Genomic DNA, 23,691 nt, shown 5'->3' on the forward strand with positions numbered 1-23,691 from the left:
TCCATTTCATTCATTGTTCATCACACAGTCTGTCCCTGCCATCCATTTGCTGTTCTTGCTCTCCTTCGCTTCGCTAGAACGTGTTTGCAAACGCTACGGACGGCTTCAGCATGTTCAGCTCTTCCGGCTACTCCGACTCCGACGTGATGTTCAGCGACTCCACCCGTTGCCTGCTGAGGGTCCTCGGGGGCTTCACCTCCTGGCTGGGCCCCTCCTATACCAGCGCCTTGCAAGCGTTCGAGTGTGAAGGTCAGCCCGGAAAGCTGTCGTCTCGTTTGATGTAATGTCAACCCCGGTTGGGAGAGGGAACGTATCGGTTTGCAATTTAAAAAAAGAATGTGAATGAGATGAGATTTTTTTTTTTTTTGCGTGTGTTTTTGTGTCCAACAGGGTTCTGTTGATAAAAAAGCGGCGGACATCTGCCCTCCTCTTGTCTCGTCTGACATCAATTTACACCTTCAGCTTCCTTGTGTTATTTTCAAAGTTGTCCCAAGACGCCTCCAAGGCCAAGACGATGACATTTGATGAATTAAAACAAAATCTTTTTTTGTTTGTTTAAAAGGTAAAAGAACATTTCTTGACGAGTCGCATGGCAAAACTTTATCGTGCCTTCTGTTGGGTCTTAAAAAGAGTGAGAAATGAGAAAATGTTAGCATGCAACATTTGGGGCAATCTTTGCCAAATTTTCACGTGGAATGTTTCGGCTGCGATGCCAGCGACAAAGTATGACTCTTGCTCGGTCTCGTGCTATTTGTACAAATTGTTTCGAGGAATGCACGTACACTTTTGCAAATTTCGATTCCGAGCCGAGAAATGGACCAGAGCGACTGAGGAAAAACTGTCAATGTCATTTCTACTCTGCCAATAAAACACACATAATACAGGGAAAACAGATAGAAGGTTCTACGATGAGGTATTCCAGTCCTTCGCTTGAGTCTGAATCACAGACAATTTCATGACAAATCTTGAATCCAAAAGTGGTCACCGAGTGGAACGATTTTGGATCCCGTCGACTCATGAGGCCACTTCGGAGATGTGGTGGACATTGGACAGGGTGAGCTGAGCCTCTCGCGCCGCTGGGTAGAAGCGCCTGGAACGAATCCACAGTCTCCCTAAGACCCCCGCGACCAGCAACAGGACCACCAGGAACCCCCCCAGGATGAAGGTCTCCACCGGTGGGAGTCCACCTGCACAGGGAAAAAAAACCAAAACACAGTGGTACCTCTGCTTACGAACGTCTCTTCATACGAAATGTTCAAGTTACGAAACGCCTCAACAGGAAAATATCGCCTCTTGTTACAAAAGAAATTTCAAGATAGGAAATGTAAAAATACAGTTTGGGCTGCCACTCACAGCTCCGAGTTTCCTGAACGCAACATATTTAGAGCTGCTCTGCCATTGGCTATTCCCCAGCATCATCCTGGCTTCCCATTGGCTAAGATGTACCTCTACCGTACGAATTTATCTGTGACGATAGATAGCGAGGTGTCGATTCAGCGTCCTCGTTTATTCGCCAGGGAGGTGTTCCGATGGTTTTGTAAATGCGAATCACCCAGAAAAAGTTTTCACCAGTCCGGCGATCGCTCACGATGCTGATGGTTTGCCTTGGACACTTTTGAAGGAGTGTTAAAAGCCGACAAAAGCAAACGTCCTTGGATGGGTTCTTTACAAAACGCCAGGCAAAAACCACTTCTGAGAGAGAACATGAACTCAAGAGGATGCAGTTAAAAGTTAAATGACCATCATTTTTATTCTTTGTTTTTTACATTACGCACAACTCTCATTTATCGTGCAATAATCTAATGGTAACATGTATTTGTTACATATTTTGATGCATTTTTATGCTTCATAAAACATTTATGTCAGAATTTTGGGGAGCTCTCCTCCTGCTCTTTCCCGATGGGTAACACCCCCCCACCCCCCTCAAAACTTTGCCGCTCGTAGAGTACATCGCACCCGAATGAAGCTGCTCAAGGGACGTACCGAAACGGGGATTCTCGCTGTCGTTGGGTCGTCGTCTGATGGGACCGTAGGACACCGTGTGGGACAGCGGAATGTCGCGCCGCGTCCTCAACAGGACATCTTCAGTCGAGCAGTTCTGGCGGTTTCAGTGGGGAAAATATAAAATATTCCACACACACAGAGAGAGAGAGAGAGAGAGAGAGAGTCTTTGACTTCCTGAGGCGGTGGACGGTAAATAGCGAGTGCACACACTCACAGGCTGGCACAGGCCGGGGCTGTTGTGGCAGATGTGGACGTTGCAGTGCAGGAAGACGTTGGCATAGGAGCCGCCCACAAATTTGAACATTTGTATCCTGAACATGGCGTCAGCGCCGCGGCCGTTCTTCAGCACGCTCAGGGTTTCTTGGTTTGTCAACACGGGGCAGCTGATGGCGGTGGGGGGGGAAACCAGAAAACAAAAGCAAACAAATGGGACCGTCCAGATGGATTGCGACGTTCAAGACACTCGTGTGTGTTCTCTTTCACTGCCGCGATGCGTTGCTGAGCCGTCGCCAACGGCGCCAAATGTTGCCTGGTTGTCAAGGACGTCCGCAGCGGCTCAAAATGTAACACCTGGCCTTTCTGTTCCGCCATCGAGTGATCAACCGTTGGCTCGGGTCTGGCTGAGCGGAGAAACAAACTCTCTCGTTTCACATTTGGAGCCTGAGAGCATTGTGGAGTCTTGCATTTTCTGTTACGGGTTTTGGGGTAGTCTCCATTTTGTAACTGCTATGGGATTGAAAAAGTGGCCATATTTAAGAGATTTTTGATTTTATTTTTTTGACGTCACTTTTGTGGGATTCTCATTTTAGCCAAGGCAAGTTTTACCGGACGTGAATAGTCTCAAACGCATTTGGACATGGACCCGGATTATTTTGACAAGCACGTAGCACCGTATAGGTACACGTATGCGATTTGCAGAATGTATTGAAAAAGCTGAGATTCTGTTCCCTTGTAATCCTTGAGAAAATGTGGCGCCCACCTGTCCCGAATGAAGGTGTACTGAATGTGGCTGTAAGGATCCTTGGTGGGCGTGGCCCAGCATCTCTCCATGCGTAACATCAGGTGAGCTGGAATCTGGGAGGATGGCACAGGCAGTGCAAGAAAAAGCAAGCAAAAATATATAGATTTGTTCAGCAAAATGAAAAGGCTGAAAATATTTCAGGGTTTCTGAACAGGAGTGAAACCAAAGAAAATATTTTACATTGTGAGGAAATGAAATTTGCCTTTTTTAACGATTTCTGAATGAAGACTAGAGAATTAAAAAAAAAAAGATTAATTATTTGGGATAAAAATGTGAAAATAGTTCAGTTCTCAATGAAAATGAAACAAAAGTTTTAAAAAAAATGAGGAAATTATTTGCATGCAATTATTTTTCCAACTGATTTCAGATTTTTAATATTAAATGTGGGCGGCACGGTGGACCTCTGGTTAGCACCTCCGCCTCACAGTACAGAGGTACGGGGTTAAATTCTTGGGCACGGCCTTCCAGTGTGGACTTTGCATGAATTTTTAGAGAGGAAAATATCAATTGGATCGGCACTTGACAAACTTTTCAAACCTAGACGCCGACATTATTCTCCGTTTGGCGAGCCGCGCATTTTAACGCGCGCTCTTCGACTACTAGCGCGGCCGGTGGCGCGTCAGCGGTCTCACCATGAACACTTTGACGAAGATGTCATCGTCCAGGGTGAGCGAGGGGACGGTGGTCCACTTGTCCTCAAAGGCCTCGTCCTTGTACAGCAGCATGGACACGGAGAAGTTTCCGTCCTCCGTGTTGAGCGTGATGGTCCTGCGTGTGTGTGTGTGTGTGTGTGTATGTGTGTGTGTGTGTGTGTGTGTGTGTGTGGAGAGATCACGGTCAACCATGGAGGACCACCGGGATGCCGAGAGACATTTTAACTAACGAAGAAAAGGTACTTCCGGGTGGAAGAAAACATACATGCAGTGAAACCATGGAAAAAACGAGGAGATTCACAATGAGCTTTTTTTTTGAGCCAGTGTAAATTTCCCCATTTTCACAACGGCTCCGCGAGTACGTGTTTTGGCCACAAGGGGGCGATACTGGCGCAGGGGTGAGCTTTTGCCGCCCGGAAGTACGTGTGACGTGATGAAGAAGAAGAAGAAGACAGAGGCTGACCTGACATCCACGCGAATCATGTTTTCCCCGTTGGGCTGCTGCACCATGTAGTTGATGGGGTAGCGGCACACAAAGGTGATGTTGATGTAATTCCTGGTGATGACGTCGGTGTGGTTGTTGTGTATGGTGTTGACGAAGAGGATGTGAGTGGCGTCCGACGTCTGAACAAGGCAACACAACGATGAACGTACAGTGTACATGTCATCAATGTACAGCTCCACGACCAGCTTGAAACCCAAATATAAAACCTCATTACAGATTTAATCACTAATTCGTAACTCTAACCCAGAGTTAAAATCCTAACCCAAATTTGAAACCACGACACTTCCTTGAGACCTTAATTTAAAACCTGAACCCAACTGGAAACTCTAACCAAAGCATCTAAGCACTACTTTCAAGACCTAACCTAGGGTTGAAATCCAAGACCAAGTTTGAAACCTTAATTTGTAAAACTAAAATAAAGCCCTTACACTGCTTTGAAACCCAACCCTAACGCTCTTTTGAAGCTCTAAGTTGGAGCCGCAACTCTAATTTGAAGCACTAACCATTGCTTGAAACACGAACTCTATTTTACAACCATGGTTTGAAACATCGTGGTTTGAAATCCCGATGTGAAACCCTAACGTCACATAATCTAGTCCATTCTAGTTTGAGACCCTTACTCTGGCTAAAAGTCTCATTTGAAACCCTAACCCTCAACCTCCGTTACAATTGAATGCCTCAGAAAAAGAACAGAAAAAAACTGTGCACTGTACCAAAACTATGTTCAAGAGACATGTACACAACTAGCTCCTGATTTAAAAAAACAATAGATATGAATAGGCAAAAATAACACGCTCCTTTGAGCTGGTTGCTTATGGCGATGCTAAGCTAATGTCCATGCTTTCCATTCCCTTTGATGGGAATATCGACACTACCAACATGGCCGCCACAGTGAGGCATTTTTTTAGCTTGGTGTGGTCTAATGTACGACTGTTTATCTATGACAAGAGCGGGACAACCCGGAAACGCCACAAACATATAAATGTATTCACAATTGGCCTCTCGTCGCTGGAGTCAGAAGGCAGCCATTTTACGTTGCCACTGTTCCTGAAAATGTATTTATTTAGTTTGTTTTTTGTTTGTTTTTTTTTTCGCTGAAAACACTGTTATGTCTTACGGCAGGATCCCTGTACGGAGTAATGAGAGCATCTAAAAAAAATTAACTCGAATCGCGGTTCCACTGTATGAAGAAGCCAAGCTATTGAACAATTGCGCTAATGGGTACCTGAGCTCTTCTTGTATTCTATTTCTTCCTTTTCAAACATCTCCACGAGTGTTTTGGTGCTCCAAGTCGTCCGGTATAAATCTAAACGTGTTTGTATTTGAAGGAAGCAAGAGACTAAGATGGGGGTAGCGCGCAAACGTTCCTCAATTTCCACGTAAATCACGATCATTTGCAAGCACGGGGGGGCCAACCAGGGGGCCTCAGAGTTGTTTCAGGGGCAATTGAGGCACCGCCCGACATAAACATCAGCTCTGCCACTTTCTCACAAGCATTCTTCTTGACTTTCTGTCTGGGCCTCTTCTTGCTGTCTGACTTCCAGACTCCCGGGTCAGAATTTACGTCAGCGCTTGTAAATTATTCAATTTTTTCAAGCTCTGAAGTAGGGGGGAAAGCGACAGCCTGTTGCTTTAACAGCGTCGTAAAAACGGACCACTGACAAGCGGCGGGAATTTTATTTGTCAATAATGAAGACATAAAGCGCACTTTGTCTTTATCTCGGGGTACGAGGTTAAACGTCAAGCGTCCCGTTGGAGGGTCTGTTTACATGAAACCCTAAATTCAAACCCTAACACTAGTTTTAAACACTAAAGTTAAATCCTTCAACCTGGATTGAAGACGTAACACGAGGATTTAAACTATGGACGTTCAAAAAGAACCCTTACACTCACTTTAAACATGAAACCAGACTCGATACCCCAATTTTAAAACCCAAACCTTTAACTGTACCCCAAATACTAAGCTTGAAATCCAAATGCAGCAAACAAATAAATAAATAAAATTAACAAACACCTGCACCCCGAGTTTGAAACAATTGATCGACATCCAGTATTACCATGATGCTTCCGCAGTGGGACAGGTTGCTCTTAATGCTGAAGACGTAGTCGTCTCCCACTTCCACGCCTCGACAGTCGGGGTCATTTAGATGCAAATCCCAGACCTGGGCACACGTACAGTATGATTAAAAAAAAATAAAAATTACGTGGAAATAAAAGGGGGGCGCGTGCGACGGCTTACGTAAACTGGGGGGACTTTGTGCAGGAAGAAAGCGCTGGGAATAACCACTTCCATGTGGTCGTTGGTGCAAATGACCGTTTCGTTCAGCTCTAAATGAAAAAAAAAAACAACAAACATGCTTGTCATCTGCACGCTTGTGCCCTGAAATGACTTTGTCAAAACTTCCCTTTCTCCTTGAATATGTTTTATGTGCCCACATTAGTCCAAACACGATGTTTTGATTAATATTGAAAATCCAGCTCAGGTGGTGGTGGGCATTTTGTCAGCCCCCTGAGATAAATTTAAAAAAAGGCAGTGGATTTTTCTGCTTCATGGTGCAAACAACATAAAGAACAATTGTAATGTCTTGTTTCATGAGTGTAAGAAGTGAATAGAATGTAAAGAACAAAACAGGTTTTGTCTCGAGATAATGTTTTCGTGGCCGATACTGAAAATGAGAACTTCAGGAAGCCGATCACCGACACTTGGAGCTGATATTAATTTTCAGTCAAAGGGCAAATATTGGTTTCCAATTAAAAAAAAAAAATACAAACTCAAAGTCTCCCATGTCCTTTCAGCATGTTCATTGAGTAGTTTTTGTTTTCTCTTCTAGACAATAGGGCATTTGTTTTAAAATTCAGTTTAGACAGCAAATAATTTAATTTGCAATTGGGGCCTGGTGATCTTTTTTTTTTTAAATATACATTTTGAGCGACAAAATGTTTTCAGGGGAGAAATCGGTGGAGAAGGAAAAATTTTGTTTTCTCTTCTCGACAATAGGACATTTGTTTTAAAATTCAGTTTAGACAGCAAATAATTTCATTTGTAATTGGGGCCTGGTGATCTTTTTTTTTTAATATACATTTTGAGCGACAAAATATGTTTTCAGGGGAGAAATCGGTGGAGAAGGAAAAAGTACAGGTTGTGTTCAAAATATTAACAGTGCAACACAGATGCGAAGCTGAAGTAAATATGAGTTCAGCATTCCACAAGTAACTCGTTTTTTCTCCCTTTGATTTTGTTGAAAAATAAAGAGACTAATTGTTTTTTTCAGAGTTTCAGCTGTTGTCACTTTTTTTTCCTCTTTAAAGAGACCTCGAATGTGGAAAAATGGCTCAAGTTGTGTTGCAGATGTGAAGCGGAGTTGACAGAAACGGTGCTTCTTTAACGAAGCGCGAGTTCACCCCCACTCACCCATTTTTAATATACTTATATTTATTTGTATACTTTTTGTCTTCTACTTTATCCCTTTCATAATTTTGCTGCTCCCTTTCATAATTTTGCTGTTGTAAATTGGGAATTTTTCCATTGTGAGACAAATAATCTAGTCAAGGCAAAATGCTCCAAGAATTTTCTGTCTGCAGTCCACCTTGGCATTTTTCCCGCGCGGAACTGCATTAAATCTGTGTGAAACGAGGTTTTTTTTTCCAAAAAAAAAAAAAAAAAAAATGTGGAAAGGCGATCTTCCACAAGTAACTCGTTTTTTCTCCCTTTGATTTTGTTGAAAAATAAAGAGACTAATTGTTTTTTTCAGAGTTTCAGCTGTTGTCACTTTTTTTTCCTCTTTAAAGAGACCTCGAATGTGGAAAAATGGCTCAAGTTGTGTTGCAGATGTGAAGCGGCGTTGACAGAAACGGTGCTTCTTTAACGAAGCGCGAGTTCACCCCCACTCACCCATTTTTAATATACTTATATTTATTTGTATACTTTTTGTCTTCTACTTTATCCCTTTCATAATTTTGCTGCTCCCTTTCATAATTTTGCTGTTGTAAATTGGGAATTTTTCCATTGTGAGACAAATAATCTAGTCAAGGCAAAATGCTCCAAGAATTTTCTGTCTGCAGTCCACCTTGGCATTTTTCCCGCGCGGAACTGCATTAAATCTGTGTGAAACGAGGTTTTTTTTTCCAAAAAAAAAAAAAAAAAAAAGGAACGGCTCACCTTCTTCGTACGTCTGCAGGTCACCTTGGGCGGAGACGAGTGTCAAGGTCAGCAGCAACCAGGTCCAACGCAAACTTGCCATCTTGTGTCTCCCCCCTGGGAACGTTTGGCCACCGACTGCCGAATGCCGCTGTCAAGGCCACAAGACGTAGCACCCCGGCGCCGGACAGCTCTAACGAAGTGTGAGCCTCCCTCCGCCCCTAAAACAGCAGCTTGAATGATGTCCTTCGGAGGCCAACAATGAGATTCCGCGCGTGAATAGGGGGAGCCCAGGGGAGTCCGAGGTAACTCCTCTTTTTGTAAACACGCTACGACAACAACAAGTGCGGTGGTAACCATGTACGCCACTGCTCTTTGTCAGCAGACTTAAAAAAAAAAAAAAAAAAAGGGGGGGGGGGGCAAAAAAAAAATCTTTATGGGTTAGCGGGAACCCCTGCGGGGGGAAAGCCGGCAAGCAAAAGAAACTTGGCTGAAGAGTGCACGTGTGCTGTAGGACCACATCATAAAACACACTCTTCACTTCCAGACAGAAGCCGAGAATGTGAGAATGGAGGAAAATGATGAGAAGAAGCGTACAAAACGACTTTGGAATAGGACAGGCGGAATGTAAAATGGGAGAAAGATGACCTTTATGAGCACACAAAAATGGCTCAGCGCCACTATAGGAAGCAAAAAGTAACGTGTGGTGGAAAATGACTGGCAAGCTTTTAAAATGGTGATGCCCAGGAGCGACCCGGAAATACACCGGCCGTTCAGGAAAATGGAACATATTTTCCCCAAATTCCCAATAGCCACGCCTCCTGTGGGGAGATCACAAAATGGCAGAAAATACAAAATGAACCAAGGCAACTTTATGGGGCAGGCAAGATGGCTTTTTTTTCTCTTTTCTTTTTTTTTTTTTGTTTTACAAAAAAGTTTACCTTGTAAAGTCAAGTTTGAGTTTACAAGTTTGGTTCCCAAGAGAAGGAATCTTGAGATTTCACTGTCCCACCCCAACAAAACACCAGCTTCACTGGGACACTCACTCTGCAAAGAAGATTCAGGAAAAAAAAAAGAGGAGGAATGTGCAACACCGCGCTAATTTCTTTTGTTGAAGACACAAGAGCAGAAACAAAGTCCTCCTTCCTGTGCGCGAGTTTACAAGCCTGCCACTGGATCGTCCCTACTGCCTTTTATTTCCTGGAAGTTGTGAAAACAGCAAAGGAATGATTGAGTCCAAATCAAAACACTTATACTGTACATTCATGTATTCAAAAGTGTATCAATTTCAATGTTTTTTTTTAAGAAAAAGTGGCACAGTGCCAAAGTGAAGAGGCATGTCCATGCATGCCGCCGAGTGCCTCGTGGTTCGTCTTCACTGTAGACGTTGGCCGTCTTCTTCGCTAAAGAGGTCCGCGAGGTCGGCCACGGTGAGCACGGCGGCCTCAGAGTGCTTCATGGCGGCCCGGCTGTGACTGCAAGACCGCAAAACAATTTCGTTTATCGGTGTTACCGTGACTTGAGCGTTGAACTTGTTCCCTGACCAAGCAGAAGTCAATGGAATCATACGGTGGAACCTTGATTTCATGGACGAACTGGATGGCGGTTTCGTTCGTGAGAGCCGAATGTCCGTTAAAAAGTAATTGACCAAAAATGGCCGCCACGCCCGCAACGCAGATACCGCGCTGTTCGGCTCACTTCTTTTCTGGGTTTGAGCCGTGATGGGTTTGTGTGACGTCATTTTCAGTCGACAGCAAGTGGCAAAATGAGATCCATGAGATGGATAAAAACAGGTGGGTTTTTTTTTCTACTCAGTTTCTCTTTCTGCAGTCATAAAACAGAGTATTTGGGAGCCTTGAAAGATTAGTCAGAAGGCACCAAACTGGCTGGGACTCAATATTATGAATTAATTAATAAATTTTATTTAATTTTGAAAGAGTTAATGTGCCAAATATTATCCTGTGTATTAAATAAACATTAAAAAATTAAATAGGATTGTGTGGAAAAAAATACTCAAAATAAATAAATACATTTTTAGAGCTGTCATTTTAATACTGTGATACCACGCAATATTTTTGGTCATTGGCTCAAGAGCAGATAACTGGCCTGAGGTGGCCTATTTCAAGCTCAGTTGTTTCTCAAAATTCCTCTTGCAGCTGTAATCGATCAAGCTACGACTCACGAAAAAAACCCGCAAGTTTGGACGCTCCCAAGTCAAGGTAAGGCTGCGCATCGTTTTGATTTTGAGCGGATGATATTCAACGTTCTCTCTCGCACCTCTTTTCCGCCGTTTTAAGCATGGCCTGCATCCTCTCCTCGATGGTGGACTTGATGAGGAAGCGGTGCACGAATGTCGGCCTGGTGGGACGGAGACAGAAAGGACAGAGGGCTGCAAATAACGATTATTTCAATCATTGAGAAATCTTTCATTCCTTTATTCAAAACTAGGACATTAATTCAAATTGACAGTGCCGAAAAAACTCACCTAGTCGCTTTTTTTTTTTTTTTTGTGCTCCAATAGCAAAAGATTGCTTTGCAACAAAGACATATGCTGAAGTGAGTTGAGGATTTTCATGTCGTGTTTTAATGTTGTCTCGTGGCACTGATAGGAAATTCTCAACCATTTTTGAGGAGGCTTTCATGACGTGCAGATTTTTGCTATTTGTGGCAGGGCTTGCTCCCCGAACGCTGTACTGAAATAAGGATGTGCTCGTCTCAATTTTTTTTTTTTTAATCTGCTATATTATTGCCGAGGTGCCACATATGATTTCTCTTGACAACTGATTGTATTTTTGGGGTCAATGGACATTTTTCAAAGTCAAAACAGATCGATGTGATGTCGTACTTGGTTTGTCCGATCCGGTGCACGCGTCCGATGGCCTGCAGCTCATGGGCGGGGTTGAGGATGGGCTCCACCAGCAGCACGTGCGTGGCCTCAATGATGTTCAGCCCGTTGGAACCCGTGTGCAAGGGAAGCAGCAGGATGTTGATCTTCTTCTCGTACTTGAACGAGCTCAGGTTCTCCTGGGCACGGTGCAGTCGCGTCAGAGGAATTGGCGCCGCCGTGAAAACAGAGTCGAGAAAGTCCACAGCATGCTCGGGTTAAAAAAAAAAAAAAAAAAAAAGGGCGGGGGAGGGGGCGGGGTGGGATCCAAAAACTGTCCGAACCTGGAATTTTTGGATTCCGTTGATTTGAGAGAACTCCATGTTGTTGTCAAAGAGCGCTTTGGCGATGATGTCGAGGACGCTCTGCCACTGCAATGGAGAGGGAGAGGCGGCGCAGATAAGTCGGGTCACACGCACAACAATTCAAAAGTCTTGCGGCGGTGACGGGTTACCGTTGAGAAGACCAAACACTTGGCGCCCGGATCGCTCACTTGGATCTTTTTCAGGGTTCTCACCACCGCCTCCACTTTGGTCGAGTGGCTTCCCTGGGAGAGACGGCAGTTGGGCCGAGGGGCTGTTATTGTGCGCCTCGGTAGCTGTTGCTATTTTGGCTAGCAACAAAGTCAAAACAGCCTCAGTAGTTAACTCAGTGCGTGTCTGAACAACAGTGCCGATGGACTTACGGACGTAAACAGCCAATAGCCAAAGGCGTCTATTATTATTATTTTTTAATTAATTTAAAGTGACTCGGTAGCTACTGCTGTTTTGGTTAGCAACACTGTTGTCGGAAATTAGCACTGCGGTGGGCTGAGACGATGACAGTTTTTTTGCAATAGGAACACGGAAGCGTTTAACGGTATTTTGCCGGTGGCCACATACTGGGCGAAGATCCTTTGTTGACCAACCTTCACCGGGATGTCCTGGTCTTGGCTGGACGCCTGCGCGGTGAACACGTAAGAGATTTCGGTGTGAGATGTGCTCTGCCTGCAGATGGCGCAGTTGATGGCGCGTCGCCGCGAGCCCACGCTATACTGCTCAAGGATGATGGCGATGCATTGGTTGCAAAAGCAGTGGCCGCACGTCAGCACCGCCCACTGACAAATCAAAGAAAAAACAAATAGCGGAGGTCCATGAAAAGAAGAAAAACAAGCGTTGGAAACAAAAACGCTCACCTCCTGTCCGAGTGGCCGAGCACAAATGGGACACGGTTCCGGGTTCAGCCCACCAGTGGACTTGTCCTGGGACTAAAATGGGGAAGATTGGCGAGCGTCATCGTCTGGATTGGAGAAGGGGAGTACCAAAGGGGTGGGGAGGGGGGGGGGATACCTTTTCTAGGTTTGTCAGGTATAAAAACTGTCCCAGCTTCTTTTGCAGCTGAGACTTGGCCACTGCTTGGTCGTTGAGAAGTTTCACTCGGTTCTGCTCCACCTGCAAAGATCAAATCGGACGCAAATTTAAAGAGATGGCAACTTTTTTTTTTTTTTGCATCTGCATTACGACAGAATTTTTTTTTCTGACATTTTTCAAAACTGTCTTGTAATATTTTTTAAAGTTAGATTTAACTGTAATATTCTGATTAATGTCACTGCAAAATGTTTTTAATGAAGTCAGATTTTTAGAACACTATAAAAAATAAATTAAGCACTTTATATTCAATTTAGTTATACAGACAGATGTTTTAATTCCTGAAGATTGTATTTATGAGAAAATTAAAAAAAAATACAAAAATAAAAATAAATACAGTATATTCAAATGGCAATGTTTTAAAATGTTTTGATGTGTTTATTTCTTTTTTCAAATGATCACCATTTTATTTGGAATGTAATTACTTGCTTAATTGACTTATGTTCCTGAATGTTTTTTTTTTTTTTTTTTTTAATTGAGAAGATTGCAATACTGAAAGTCTCCAAATTGTGTATGCAGCATGACATACTGTTGAAATTGACAAATCCACACGCACGGAAGAAGGTAGGAAGACGTACCTCGTGCGGCTCGATGATGTGCAAGAGTTTTGGCTTGGGCTCATCGGGGAGACGCACGCGGAGCCTCTCGGTGGCCATTCCCAGCTCGTCAATGGCGGACACGTGATTCCGCAGAACCATCCAGTACTCGTGCAGCACCTGACGGATGGAGAGGGGCCGAGCGCTATGAATCCCCAACTGCGAAGGAAGCGCATCGGGTGCCAACCTTGTACTCCTTCTTCCAGGTCTCAAAGAGCTCCATGAAGGCGTTGCCCTCCTCCACCAGCTCGCCGTCCATGCGCTTGGCCTTGGCGAAGGTCAGGATGGCCTTGAGGGTGCGCTCCGTCTCGCTGGCGGCCCACAGGCCTCGACTGGTGGCGGGCAGGCGGTCGTCCACCAGGCCCTCCTCGTCTTCGATCATTTCCTCAAAGATGGCCGTCTGGCCTTTCACCCTGTCGGGCACGGGGGCCGTTTTGACGTCACGGAGGGAAAGCGCGCGACAGGCGTACAAAAGCGCGTTGGCTTACGTGTGCGAGAAGAGTTTGGATTCGTAGTCGGTGAACAGCTCATCGGCTTTGCAAAACACACAACTAGGGCATGAAAAGAAAAATGTCGTATTGGGAAGAGAATTGATAAATAGCGACAGAACATGTCCAATGGGATGTCACGTATTTGATTTGAATTTCATGACTTGATCCACAGAAACATGGGTCAGCCCCCAAATTTCATATCAGATTCAATTAGTTTCAATGAATCAATGATTTACAGAGTATAGCTTCGATCAAATAAAATATGTCATGAAATTCACTGAGAATATAGAAAAGAAGGAAGTCTCACTTATTAAGCGGCAGTCGCATGGGCCTGAGGTGACAGACGGTGGCCTCGTCAATCACCTTCTTGGATGCCGGACCCTCCAGGCTCTTCACCGCCTCCCGGACAATCTTCTGCGACTTCATCAGGTCTTCCATCTGCGTGGTCAGGAGGAACAGAAGACCATGGCCATCGCGGAACCTGCGGGAGGGGGGGGCGGAGTCGGCTTTGGCTCGAGCGCTCCGACTCGTGAATCAAGTTGTGCCCGGTTGAAAAGTTTACTTGTCAGCCATGGAGAGCTTGTGAGCTTGCTGTTTGTAGCTGGACGTCAGCTCGTTCTTGATGCGGCCCACCAGGTCGTCGTCGGTGGCGCAACGCACCGCCCGTTGGATGACCTCCAGCCACCAGGGGGAGCTCAGGTTGACCTGGACAAATATAGCAGACATGTTGTTCAGCACCAAGCTACAGAAGCGCGTCACTGCCGATGTGAATTCACCATTTTTGACTGGGCTGTGTCATTCGAACATACTGCAAAGTCGTTCCAACGAATTGATAAAGTTGTCGGACCGTATTGGTAAAGTCTTTCGGATATATTTGGTAAAGTTGTTTGAACGTTTTTGGTAATGTCGTTTGAACATCCAAGTAATTGGTAATTTTTCACATGGGTTTCAAATGTAACATTAGTCATCCATTTTTTTTTCCCAATTCAAATGCAACATTTTTCAAATGGCGTACATTTCCAAAAGCCTGTCTACGGTGTTTATAAGTTAGCCTCAAGCTAGCTGATGTATTTTCGATGAAATGACATGGTTTGGTTGAACAGTTTGGTGTTTAGGGATACAATGTTTGATTCTCTTTTGTCTTTTTTTTTTTTTTCTCGTAAACTTTGCTGAGCGTGACAAATGAAAGGGTCTTTGTAAAACATCAACGTTCACGAATTGCGCTCACTTTGCGCTTCAGCTCTTTGATGTTCTGCAAGACCGGCTGCAGGGCTTGGTGGGCGTCGGCCACCTCAGAGTCGTACTTGGTCATGTAGTGCTGACGCAGCTGTTCGGCCTGACCAGGGCGAAAAAACGGCCCAAAAATGAAAACCACATTTTCACAATGCAAAAAGTTTCAGCGGTGGACACGGACAAGTTGGGAGTCACCTCCTCGCTGAGGCAGTCGTCTCGTAGGGTGGGAGGAATCCCAGGATGCTTTGCGCTCAGCAACTCCATCAGATTGTGAGTAGCGTGAAGTCTCTGTCAACAAACCGCACAAACCGATCTCAGATAAGCAGAAGAAATTGGATGGATGGATGGGCGTTGATATTTAACTATTTCCTCCCACATTCCAAAAACATGTATGGCAGGCTGATTGAACACTCCAAAAATTGTCCTGAGGTGTGAGTGTGAGCACAGATGGTTGTTGGTCTCTGTGTGTCCTGCGATTGGCTGGCAACCAGTTCAGGGTGTCCCCCGCCGACTGCCCGAAGACAGCCGGGATAGGCCCCAGGACCCCCCGTGAGCGTTGTGAGGATAAAGCGGGTCAGAAAATGGATGGATGGATGAAATGAAACAAAAGTTAGCTGATCAAAAAAACATTCCAAAAATAAATGAGATATTCTAAAAATATACCCTGTAACCTGATTGCATGATAAACTGTGCACTGTCGTAACCGCTGTTCCTGAAAGGGTTAAAAGCTTTCTGTCTGACACCACAGAGATTTTTTTTCCACCCCAGGCGTTTAAAGAAAACAATTAGTGACCATTTTGGCCTGTGATTGCGATGCGACTTTTCACATGTAAATTGAAGACGCGTATAAGACGCCGCAGATGGCGTTTGGTTGTCTACCTGCAATGAATCCGTCTTCAGTCGCCCTTTGTGCTCCTCTGATGAGCGCAACACTTCTCTGTACATCTCGGCCGCCTGCTCGAACTCATCTGCGAAGGGGCAAGGGGCGGATCTCATTACTTTGGTAATGAGATGCGGCGTACAAAGGCGCTCGGAGCATGCCACAAAGCAAAAAGGGCGACAAAAGGCGAGCTCGTAAGTGATTCCCATGGTTGTTTCTTGTCATACCGCGGATGATGTGGATTCCGGCCAGGCCGTTGAGAGCACACACCAATTGTCTGTGGGCCTCTTCGCACTCCACTCGACATTTCTTCTGCAGGGACTTGAGGAGCTCCTCCATCGTCATGGTGCTGTCAAGAAGCAAACCCGACACACTCGTGGTCAACTTCAGAACACCAAGAGAACGCGAAGTCCCCATGAATCGTGAAAGTAACGTTTTTTTTTTTTTTTTTTTTTTTTTTAAACAAGGATCCTTTAGAATAGCGAGGATTCACTCTGCATGCGATCTAACGTAACCGGAGTGCCCTTGCGGCTCACCTCTTCTGCAGGGGCAGGAACTCGCCACGAACCGCCTGCGGGTGGCAGCAGGCCTGGCGCAGCCGCAGCAGCGGGCACAGGATGGTGGCCACGGTGCGGCGGTCCAGGCTGCCCAGTTTCAGGCTCCAGTCGGAAAGCTTGCGCAGCTTGAGCAGGGCGTCCTGCGAGCACACCTCGTGCTGTCGGTGGTAGAAGTGGCCCTCCACCGGGGAGAACCGCAGCCAATGCACCTCCTCCGTTTGAGGAGGGATCTGGATCTGGAGCAAAACAACAAAACAAAAAATAATAACAACAACACGGGGGAGAATATTCTTTAGCTTGGTTGAAAGTAGACTGAATTGTCCTTTGGGTCCAAGTCGGACTGGTTGCTTGTCTATGTGTGCCCTCTGATTGGCTGGTGACCAGTTTGGGGTACACCCCACCTCGTGCCCGCAATCAACTGGGATAGGATCAAGCACACCTGTGACCCCTATGTCACAAAATTGCTGCCCATCTTTTTAGGCACGATTGAATGAGAAGTGATTAACTACTAATTTGGTCATCATAAAGTTCTTTATTTGAATCACAACTACACAAGACAGTTAACTTACTCCAAAGTATCAATGAATTGTAACTGGGACTTAACGGTGGTCAAATGACCTTGTTAGCGTTGTAAAATGATCAGTCGATCGATAAATATGACCGATTTCATTATCCACATCTATTTGAGATCATTTTTGAAAAATGACAACACCTGATCAATGACGTCCTTCTTCGCTGAGCGCCACAGCAGCTGCGCCACCACGCTGTAGAGCGGCTCCGTGTTGCCGCGGCGATACGGCCTGTAAAGCAACTGGTCCCACCAGTGCTTCACCCAGTACGGATCCACGCCCAAAAAGAGAACCAGGCCGTAAAGATCTGCAGAGGGCAGGCGCTAAGGTCAACTGCTTGTCGTTAAAAGGCTAAATGCGAAATGAATACGCGCATTAATTCAGCAAGGGCGATGATAACGTAAATAGCTTGTTGCTAAAAGCTAAATGCGGCTCACGTGAGACGACGAGCATGAAAATGACCGGAGAACCTTGCCAACAAACGCCCTCAAAGAAAGGCCAAGTACTTTTACTGTATTTTAGTTATATTACATGCACGTACACACACTAATCTTACCAAATGGATGCCATCATAATTAGCATTAGGTGCGTTGGCATGTCAAGGATGGGGAGCGGTTGCGGCGGCTGTTTTTCACGGCTCAAAACAAGTTCCCATAAACGACCGCACAAGTCTCAGTCAGGTTGTTTAGTATTTATCTCTGCAGTCTATATGCAATATTGTAAGCGGTTGAAATCTGGTGATTGATTTTGAAGGGGGAAAAAAAAAAAGATCCTTTTGCTCACCCTCCAAGCCTCTTTGCACCGGCGTGCCGCTGACGCACCATCGGTTGACCGAGGCGAGGCGTAGCGCCATCTCGGCCGCTTTGGCGGTGGGACACTCCACCATCTGCGCCTCGTCCAGACACACGCGCCACCACTCCACGGCCACCAGGGGGCTGGGCACGGCCATGTAGCGCTTCTGGTTGCGGAAGCGGCGGCCGTCGCGACTGTTGCTGTGCGGGATGTCCACGTAGTTGAGCTCCGAGCGCAGCACGTCATAGGTGGTGATGACGACGTCCTGCTCGGCCAGCAAGCGCGGCTGGATGAAGCCGTGCTTCTTCACGCCCTGGTACACCTGGGATAGACGAGATGATGAAATCTAGGCAACAAAGAAAATAAAATCCGCAAGCACAGACGAGCAGGCCCTCACATACACATTCTCGTGTCAAACACTCGAAATATGAATTTTTTTTTCCGAGTGGTCGCGACCGAGCTCTCTCACCAGCACGCGCAGCGAGGCAGACCTGACGTGGCGGTTGATCTCATCCACCCACTGGTGGCAGATGGAGCTGGGCGAGATGATGAGAGTGGCCCCGGTGGAGACGGGCGTCATGGCCACCAGGCAGTGGGGGCAGTAGAAAGGCGTGGTGTCCAGGCTCTCCTCCTTGTAGTTGACGCAGCAGGCGTGCTGCCACAGCTGGCACTTCATGCACTGCACGCGGGCCTTGTAGTCCACCAGGCCCAGCTCGCCGCAGATGCACTCGAAGCGGTAGTCGGCCGTGTTGAAGGGTACCACCGACGCCAGGACGGGGGGCTCTGGCTCCTCCTGGGAGTGGGACGGTTGAGCCAACGGTTCTGGCGCGCTTACTCGTTCCGCTTCGGCGTCTCGGGACACTGTCGGGAAGTTGGTGTCGGCGAGATCTTCACTCAGGGAGTTTTGGAGAGCCACCTCGGCCTTCTCCTTCGCGCGTCTCTGGAATGTCTTCCTGGGCGAGTGCTCAGAGAATTTCAGATTCTGAGAGAAAAAAAAAAGTATTCTTGCAGTAAAGTATTAGGAGGATTTTCACGTATGGGTGTACTCACTTTTGTTGCCAGAGGTCTTGCTATTAATGGCTGTATTTTGAGTTTTTTTGAAGAGGCAAACAAATGTGCACGGTTATATAAGCTGTACACTACGTTTCATTGCACTTTTCTTTTCTTCAATGTTGTCCCGTGAAAAGATACAATTAAGTATCTGCAGAAATGTAAGGGGTAGGTTCACATTGTGAGATCCCGTATATAATTTAAACAAAAGCATTCAGTGCAAGTATTTCCGGAAAATCCTGTAACAAAATATTTTCTTACTACAAAGTTTAGATATTTTTTTTCCCCCACCGTAATGGAAGAATGTTGTTTTTTTTTTTTTCTTGCTTACAGATTTGGGCACTGCAGCGAGCGTCTTCTTGGAGTCCTTGTACTTCTTGCCCAAGCGGAAGGACCCTGCCAGGCCGCGACCTTTCACCCTCTCCACCAGGCCCTCGTCCGTCAGCTTGGCCAAAGTCTTCTTGATGTGGCTGCGGTTCTTCAGGAGGTCGCAGCCGTAGGTGGCGCGGATGTACGTGAACACGGCGTTGACGGAAGCCCCTTTGCCCGAGCGCATTTCCCTGATGGCGGTGAGGAGCATCACGCGGACGGCTGCGCACAAGGGACAATTATGAACTAAACAAAAATGAAATGAAGAGGTTGTAAAGCATTGAGTTAAGTAATTTATGCTTCGATTTCTTGAGGGAGAATCACATACCAGGGTGAGATGTTTTTATCTTGGGCTGCGCTTCGGGCTTGCAGCGAATGACTTTCTGGCGCTCAAGAGGAGGAGGGGGAACAAAATAATTCACAGATTTTCCCTAAAAAAAGAAAAAAAAAAGGAAGTAATTACACCGTAGATTATTTCATATTTGCTGAGTAATAGTCATCTGCAAATGGCGGTCCTCACCACGGGCAAGGTGAGGGCCTCCTGCTCCAGGTCCTGTCGGCCGTGAGACAGAATCAGAGCCAGAACTTCCACCGTCTTGCCGAGGCCCATCTCGTCAGCCAGGATGCCGCCAGGCCGCTCCACGCCGGCGAGGGGAAACTCGCGGATTAAACTGAGAGTGACGAACAAAATTCTCAAAAGTAGGACTGACCAATTACTTTCATTCAAATTGATGTCGCAGAGTTCCGGAACGACATTTTCAAATATCGTAATTTTTTTATTTAATTGAGTTACTCACCAGCCGGTAAAAGGGTTGTAGAAGAGTTTCTTTCCACACAAAGTGACCAACTCCCGCCACAAGAAATGTAGTGATTGTTCTGAAAAAGACGGGGGAGGGAATCTCATGAGTGACAACCACGGCCCACAAATTTAGCCATACAGTTGTGCCAGTGAGGTGCCTTTGCTGAGTTCAGTGATGAAGACAGCAGATAGAAAGAGTCAACACAGCCGTGTTCAAACGGCAGTTTTTTTTTTTTTTTTTGTGGTAGAAAAGAAATGAGACCAAGAGAAATCAATTTTAAAAAAAGGTTTCACATAGAAAGTTTTTTTTGTGGTAGAAAAGAAGTGAGACCAAGAGGAAATCAATTAAAAAAATTAAGGTTTCACCCATGAATCTGACCTATGACCTGTGCAACTCGATTGATAATGATTTTTTTTTTTTTTTTAACTTTTCAAGAGGGGAAATAGCTGCACTTGTGGTTGCATAAGTGTGCACTCCCTCTGGTAACTGGATTGTGGCGGTGTTTAGGATTAACCAATCACATCGGCAGGCAACTTCTACAATTAAAATGCTGAAAATTAAGTTTGGATGGTCTGGCAGGCTTTTCGTCACGTTACTTTTTGCTTTGTGACCGAAGCCTGGCGGTTTAGTGCGAATACGGGCTGCTGTTTCAAACTGTCGTGGTACCATGAAAAACAATCATTGAATGCGAATGAATTTCATTTAAAATGATTTGAAACTGAACTGTACTTTAAATCGAATCGCCTTTCATTTTCTTGGCATCAGTCAATGACGTTTTCCTTCAAGCTAACGTCTTTGACTGTAGTTCATGTTTTACATTCATTTTACGTTCTTTGCATTCAATTCGGTTTTTGTACACCAGTGAAGGAAGCTATTTTGTAGTACGGCGTTGTGAGAGAAGTGGCATCCTATTTCTCCATCTACCTTTTAGGGCAGTATTCCTGAATTTCTCCCGCATCAGCATCCAGTTGACAGCCTGGCTCTGATAGGGGCGGAGCACCGGGAGCAAAGCTTGGTGCTGGACGTCAGATGTCCCTTCCCGTCGGCCGTCGGTTTGATGCACGCATCTGACGTAGTCGTAGAGCTCCTCCACGTTCTGCCTCTCCAGGTCTGTGTCGCATTCCTCCTCCTCGTTGTCCACGACGACTTCTGGCGGAAAAACATGGCAGAGATGTCAAGACGTCAAATGGCTGCACTATTGCATAGGTCTGGCCTAGAAACGCATTTTATACAAACGTACCAACCAAAGTACACATGAAGCAAAGACTCTCCGTAACTTCCACTAACAACCCAGGCTAAAATTAGCTCATTTTGTCTCTCAGTCCAATTCCTTTTTACAACACTTCAACAGGGCTGTAGCAGCATCTAGAGGCATTTCAGAAAGAGCACAAATGTTTTTCAGTAAAAGATGGGGAATGGGTTCCACCATTAAAAAATATATATTTTGGGAATGGTGTGATGGATGCATTACTCGGACCATTAGAGCCCAGCTCTACTGCGGCATGAAGAGTTCACTAACCAGGAATGATGAAGTCGTAAAAAACCTCCATCATCTTCTGCATGAGCTGATTGGCTTTCTTCATGCGAGCGTTTCCCTCGCTGAGGAACTCTGGCTTGCCGAGGCCGCTTTCCAGTAGGTAAATACCAACCTTATGGGGAAAAATAAACACCGGCTTTGTAAAGACTGATTCAGTCACATTCATTCCCTTCGGTTTCCACCTACACTACATAGTTGACAGGGAGTGATTCCAAACGCAGCCATTGGGAAGTCGACAATTCTTTTTAAACACTGCTCACCTTAAAGGAGTCCTCTTCTTTTTGGTGGCAGAGCTGTAGCACCCTTCTCTTCTGAAGCCAGTCCAGGTCCTCAAGCAGGACGCAAGCGAGGCTACACTCTGCGGCGCAGGTGTCGCCATCGGGGTCGGGCTCCTCGGTGCTCCCGAAGCTGACACAAAGCCGATCCACCATCTTGCGAATCACAAATGCCCCGTGTCGAGAGTCCGATGGGAGACGGGCCGGCTGAACGTGGAACTCCCCGACGAGCGCCTTCCAGATGTTGCTGAGTTGGGCAACGGGTAGCACGGTGAGTGCCAGGGAAGTGGAGGCCGAGTCTGACAATGTTCCGGGGAGGTCCTCCAGTGGCAGGGCGTTCAAGGAGACACCCGAAGATGGGTTAGCAGGAAGGGAGGAGCAAGATGGTATCACTAGGATGTCTTCCTCATTCCTACGATCCTCCAGCATGTTCCAGTTCAACCTCTGTTTCGCCTCCTCATCCACCCTCACTGGGGGGGCCTTCTTTCTGCGACTACTCATGGTCGAAACTCTAAAACGAAATGCAACATACACAACATATAGGAGACTCTCAAGCAACCAGCTGTTAATGACATTCAATAAGCCCTGCTGCTCCTTTGAAGACATCACTTGAAGGCACAAAAGTGTATGTGTCTTTGAGTTGATTACACTTCATGGAAACAAAAGAATTATTTACATTTTATTTTTCTCCGCTTTTATATTTCACTCTACAGTGACATTGTTCTTCATTAAAAGCATGACAATGACATTTGGTGTTTTCAGGGTGACTGGAAAAGATGAGTCTAATTTCAATTAAGATAGATAGATAGATAGATTTTTTTTTTGCTTTGTCAACAAGCTTTTGCCCTTGAATATAATCAAATACATTACATTAATCCAAATCATTTACAAAAGAAAGATATTTTAAGGCCATATCGCCCACCCCTACTATCAATGAAGGCAAAGTGAGACAGCGTTAAAAATTGAGGCATTTTAAATAGACAATCGCGAGGTATCATTACGTATTAAGTCGTTCATGATTAAACGAATAAAAAAGGAGAGGATATTTACACTTTGGAGCGCCCACAACGAACTCGGTCGTTAATCACCGTCCGTGAAAAGATGTTATGTCACCAATATGCCATGACTGAGCAGGAAATGTACAAAACACTCTTCCTTTAACTAAGCTCTTATTGTTGACAATGGTCGCCATGTTTAATCGGATGTGACGACACACATCAGCGCCAGCTTGACGTCTTGACAAATAATTATATATTTTTAAATAGAATTAAGATTATGATATAATGGGAGTATAACTTTTAATTATGTCTCATGTAACATTCGAATCATACGCGATGTACTGATGAGTTATTATTATTATTATTGTTTACTTTGCGCTGTCCCATGTTGATGACGTTTCCTACGCTTCTGAAACTGCCAGGGAATTAGTAATTAAAAAATTGATTTATTTGCTGTGGTGGAGAAACATTTCCTTTAGATGGAGCGGTAGTGCCAAAATCGAAAGTGCACGGCAACAATTCCGCGTCATTTAATCAATATATACTGTACACGTACACACGCGCGCGCGCGCACACGCGAACACACGCACACTAGTTTATGTTTATGCGAATCCATATTTTTGTAGCGGAAGTAGCAAAGTAAAAGCACACATAGGCAATTGTGTGATGAGGTACCCAGTACAATACTGTAAAAATAATGTCTGCGCTCACGAACAGTTCCCAGGTGTCTCCTGCTGTGTGGCATCACATTTTTATCACAATGCCCCGAAGGTAAAACATTGACATATTTTCACATGCATCAGCCCTCGTCCCGCCCCACATACTGCTGGACCAATGGCGAGCCTGGCTTTGGTTAGAATGACAACTAAATTGGCCGGATTTTACCAGCACACTTGCTGGGGTTAGGCTGTCTCGCCTTTCTTAAACCAATCA

General features: G+C 45.5%; 3 protein-coding genes across 3 annotated transcripts in view; 1 reads left to right on the forward strand and 2 right to left on the reverse strand.

The window, feature by feature from the left end:
- Positions 1 to 553, forward strand: part of otomp (otolith matrix protein) — a 5,647-nt gene extending 5,094 nt beyond the window's left edge. Inside the window, exons 7-8 of the mRNA XM_019872266.1 lie at positions 78 to 249; positions 391 to 553. Coding sequence (XP_019727825.1) covers positions 78 to 249; positions 391 to 401 — 183 coding nt within the window. The 3' untranslated portion in view covers positions 402 to 553. The remainder of the gene's footprint in view (positions 1 to 77; positions 250 to 390) is intronic.
- On the reverse strand, positions 551 to 8,450 carry LOC109517368 (pancreatic secretory granule membrane major glycoprotein GP2). Its single transcript, XM_019872505.1, has 9 exons — positions 8,343 to 8,450; positions 6,423 to 6,511; positions 6,241 to 6,345; positions 4,142 to 4,302; positions 3,658 to 3,793; positions 2,984 to 3,078; positions 2,219 to 2,387; positions 1,984 to 2,098; positions 551 to 1,187 (listed from the first exon to the last, which is right to left on the reverse strand). The coding sequence occupies exons 1-9, from the start codon at positions 8,422 to 8,424 to the stop codon at positions 1,015 to 1,017; spliced, it is 1,125 nt and encodes a 374-aa protein (XP_019728064.1). The 5' UTR covers positions 8,425 to 8,450; the 3' UTR covers positions 551 to 1,014.
- A 1,165-nt stretch (positions 8,451 to 9,615) lies between these two features.
- shprh (SNF2 histone linker PHD RING helicase) lies at positions 9,616 to 22,963 on the reverse strand. Its single transcript, XM_019872499.1, has 29 exons — positions 22,811 to 22,963; positions 21,746 to 22,271; positions 21,468 to 21,597; positions 20,873 to 21,097; positions 19,946 to 20,024; positions 19,669 to 19,819; positions 19,477 to 19,579; positions 19,111 to 19,370; positions 18,199 to 18,711; positions 17,721 to 18,051; positions 17,081 to 17,244; positions 16,348 to 16,604; positions 16,039 to 16,160; positions 15,811 to 15,899; positions 15,127 to 15,219; positions 14,927 to 15,034; positions 14,261 to 14,403; positions 14,006 to 14,179; positions 13,696 to 13,758; positions 13,395 to 13,620; positions 13,190 to 13,327; positions 12,534 to 12,635; positions 12,380 to 12,451; positions 12,113 to 12,301; positions 11,660 to 11,752; positions 11,490 to 11,576; positions 11,167 to 11,345; positions 10,599 to 10,679; positions 9,616 to 9,796 (listed from the first exon to the last, which is right to left on the reverse strand). Exons 2-29 carry the CDS (start codon positions 22,259 to 22,261, stop codon positions 9,697 to 9,699), a joined length of 4,788 nt encoding a protein of 1,595 aa, XP_019728058.1. The 5' UTR covers positions 22,262 to 22,271; positions 22,811 to 22,963; the 3' UTR covers positions 9,616 to 9,696.
- Between the last annotated feature and the right edge of the window lie 728 nt (positions 22,964 to 23,691).

The sequence above is a fragment of the Hippocampus comes genome, unplaced genomic scaffold (genome assembly GCF_001891065.2).
Source record: "Hippocampus comes isolate QL1 unplaced genomic scaffold, H_comes_QL1_v1.1 scaffold92, whole genome shotgun sequence".
NCBI classification, from domain to species: Eukaryota; Metazoa; Chordata; class Actinopteri; order Syngnathiformes; family Syngnathidae; genus Hippocampus; species Hippocampus comes.

Bases quoted from the DNA above. Each gene is read 5' to 3' on its own strand.
- LOC109517368 (XM_019872505.1), bottom strand. From the start codon at position 8,424: ATGGCAAGTTTGCGTTGGACCTGGTTGCTGCTGACCTTGACACTCGTC. The intron at 3,079-3,657 runs GTGAGACCGCTG...CCATCCTCCCAG, and splicing joins TCTTCGTCAAAGTGTTCATG to ATTCCAGCTCACCTGATGTT. The intron at 2,099-2,218 runs GTGAGTGTGTGC...TGAAACCGCCAG, and splicing joins GCCCCGGCCTGTGCCAGCCT to AACTGCTCGACTGAAGATGT.
- shprh (XM_019872499.1), bottom strand. From the start codon at position 22,261: ATGAGTAGTCGCAGAAAGAAGGCCCCCCCAGTGAGGGTGGATGAGGAG. The intron at 21,598-21,745 runs GTGAGCAGTGTT...TTTCCCCATAAG, and splicing joins AAGAAGAGGACTCCTTTAAG to GTTGGTATTTACCTACTGGA. The intron at 11,753-12,112 runs GTTGGTCAACAA...CGTCTCTCCCAG, and splicing joins ACCAGGACATCCCGGTGAAG to GGAAGCCACTCGACCAAAGT.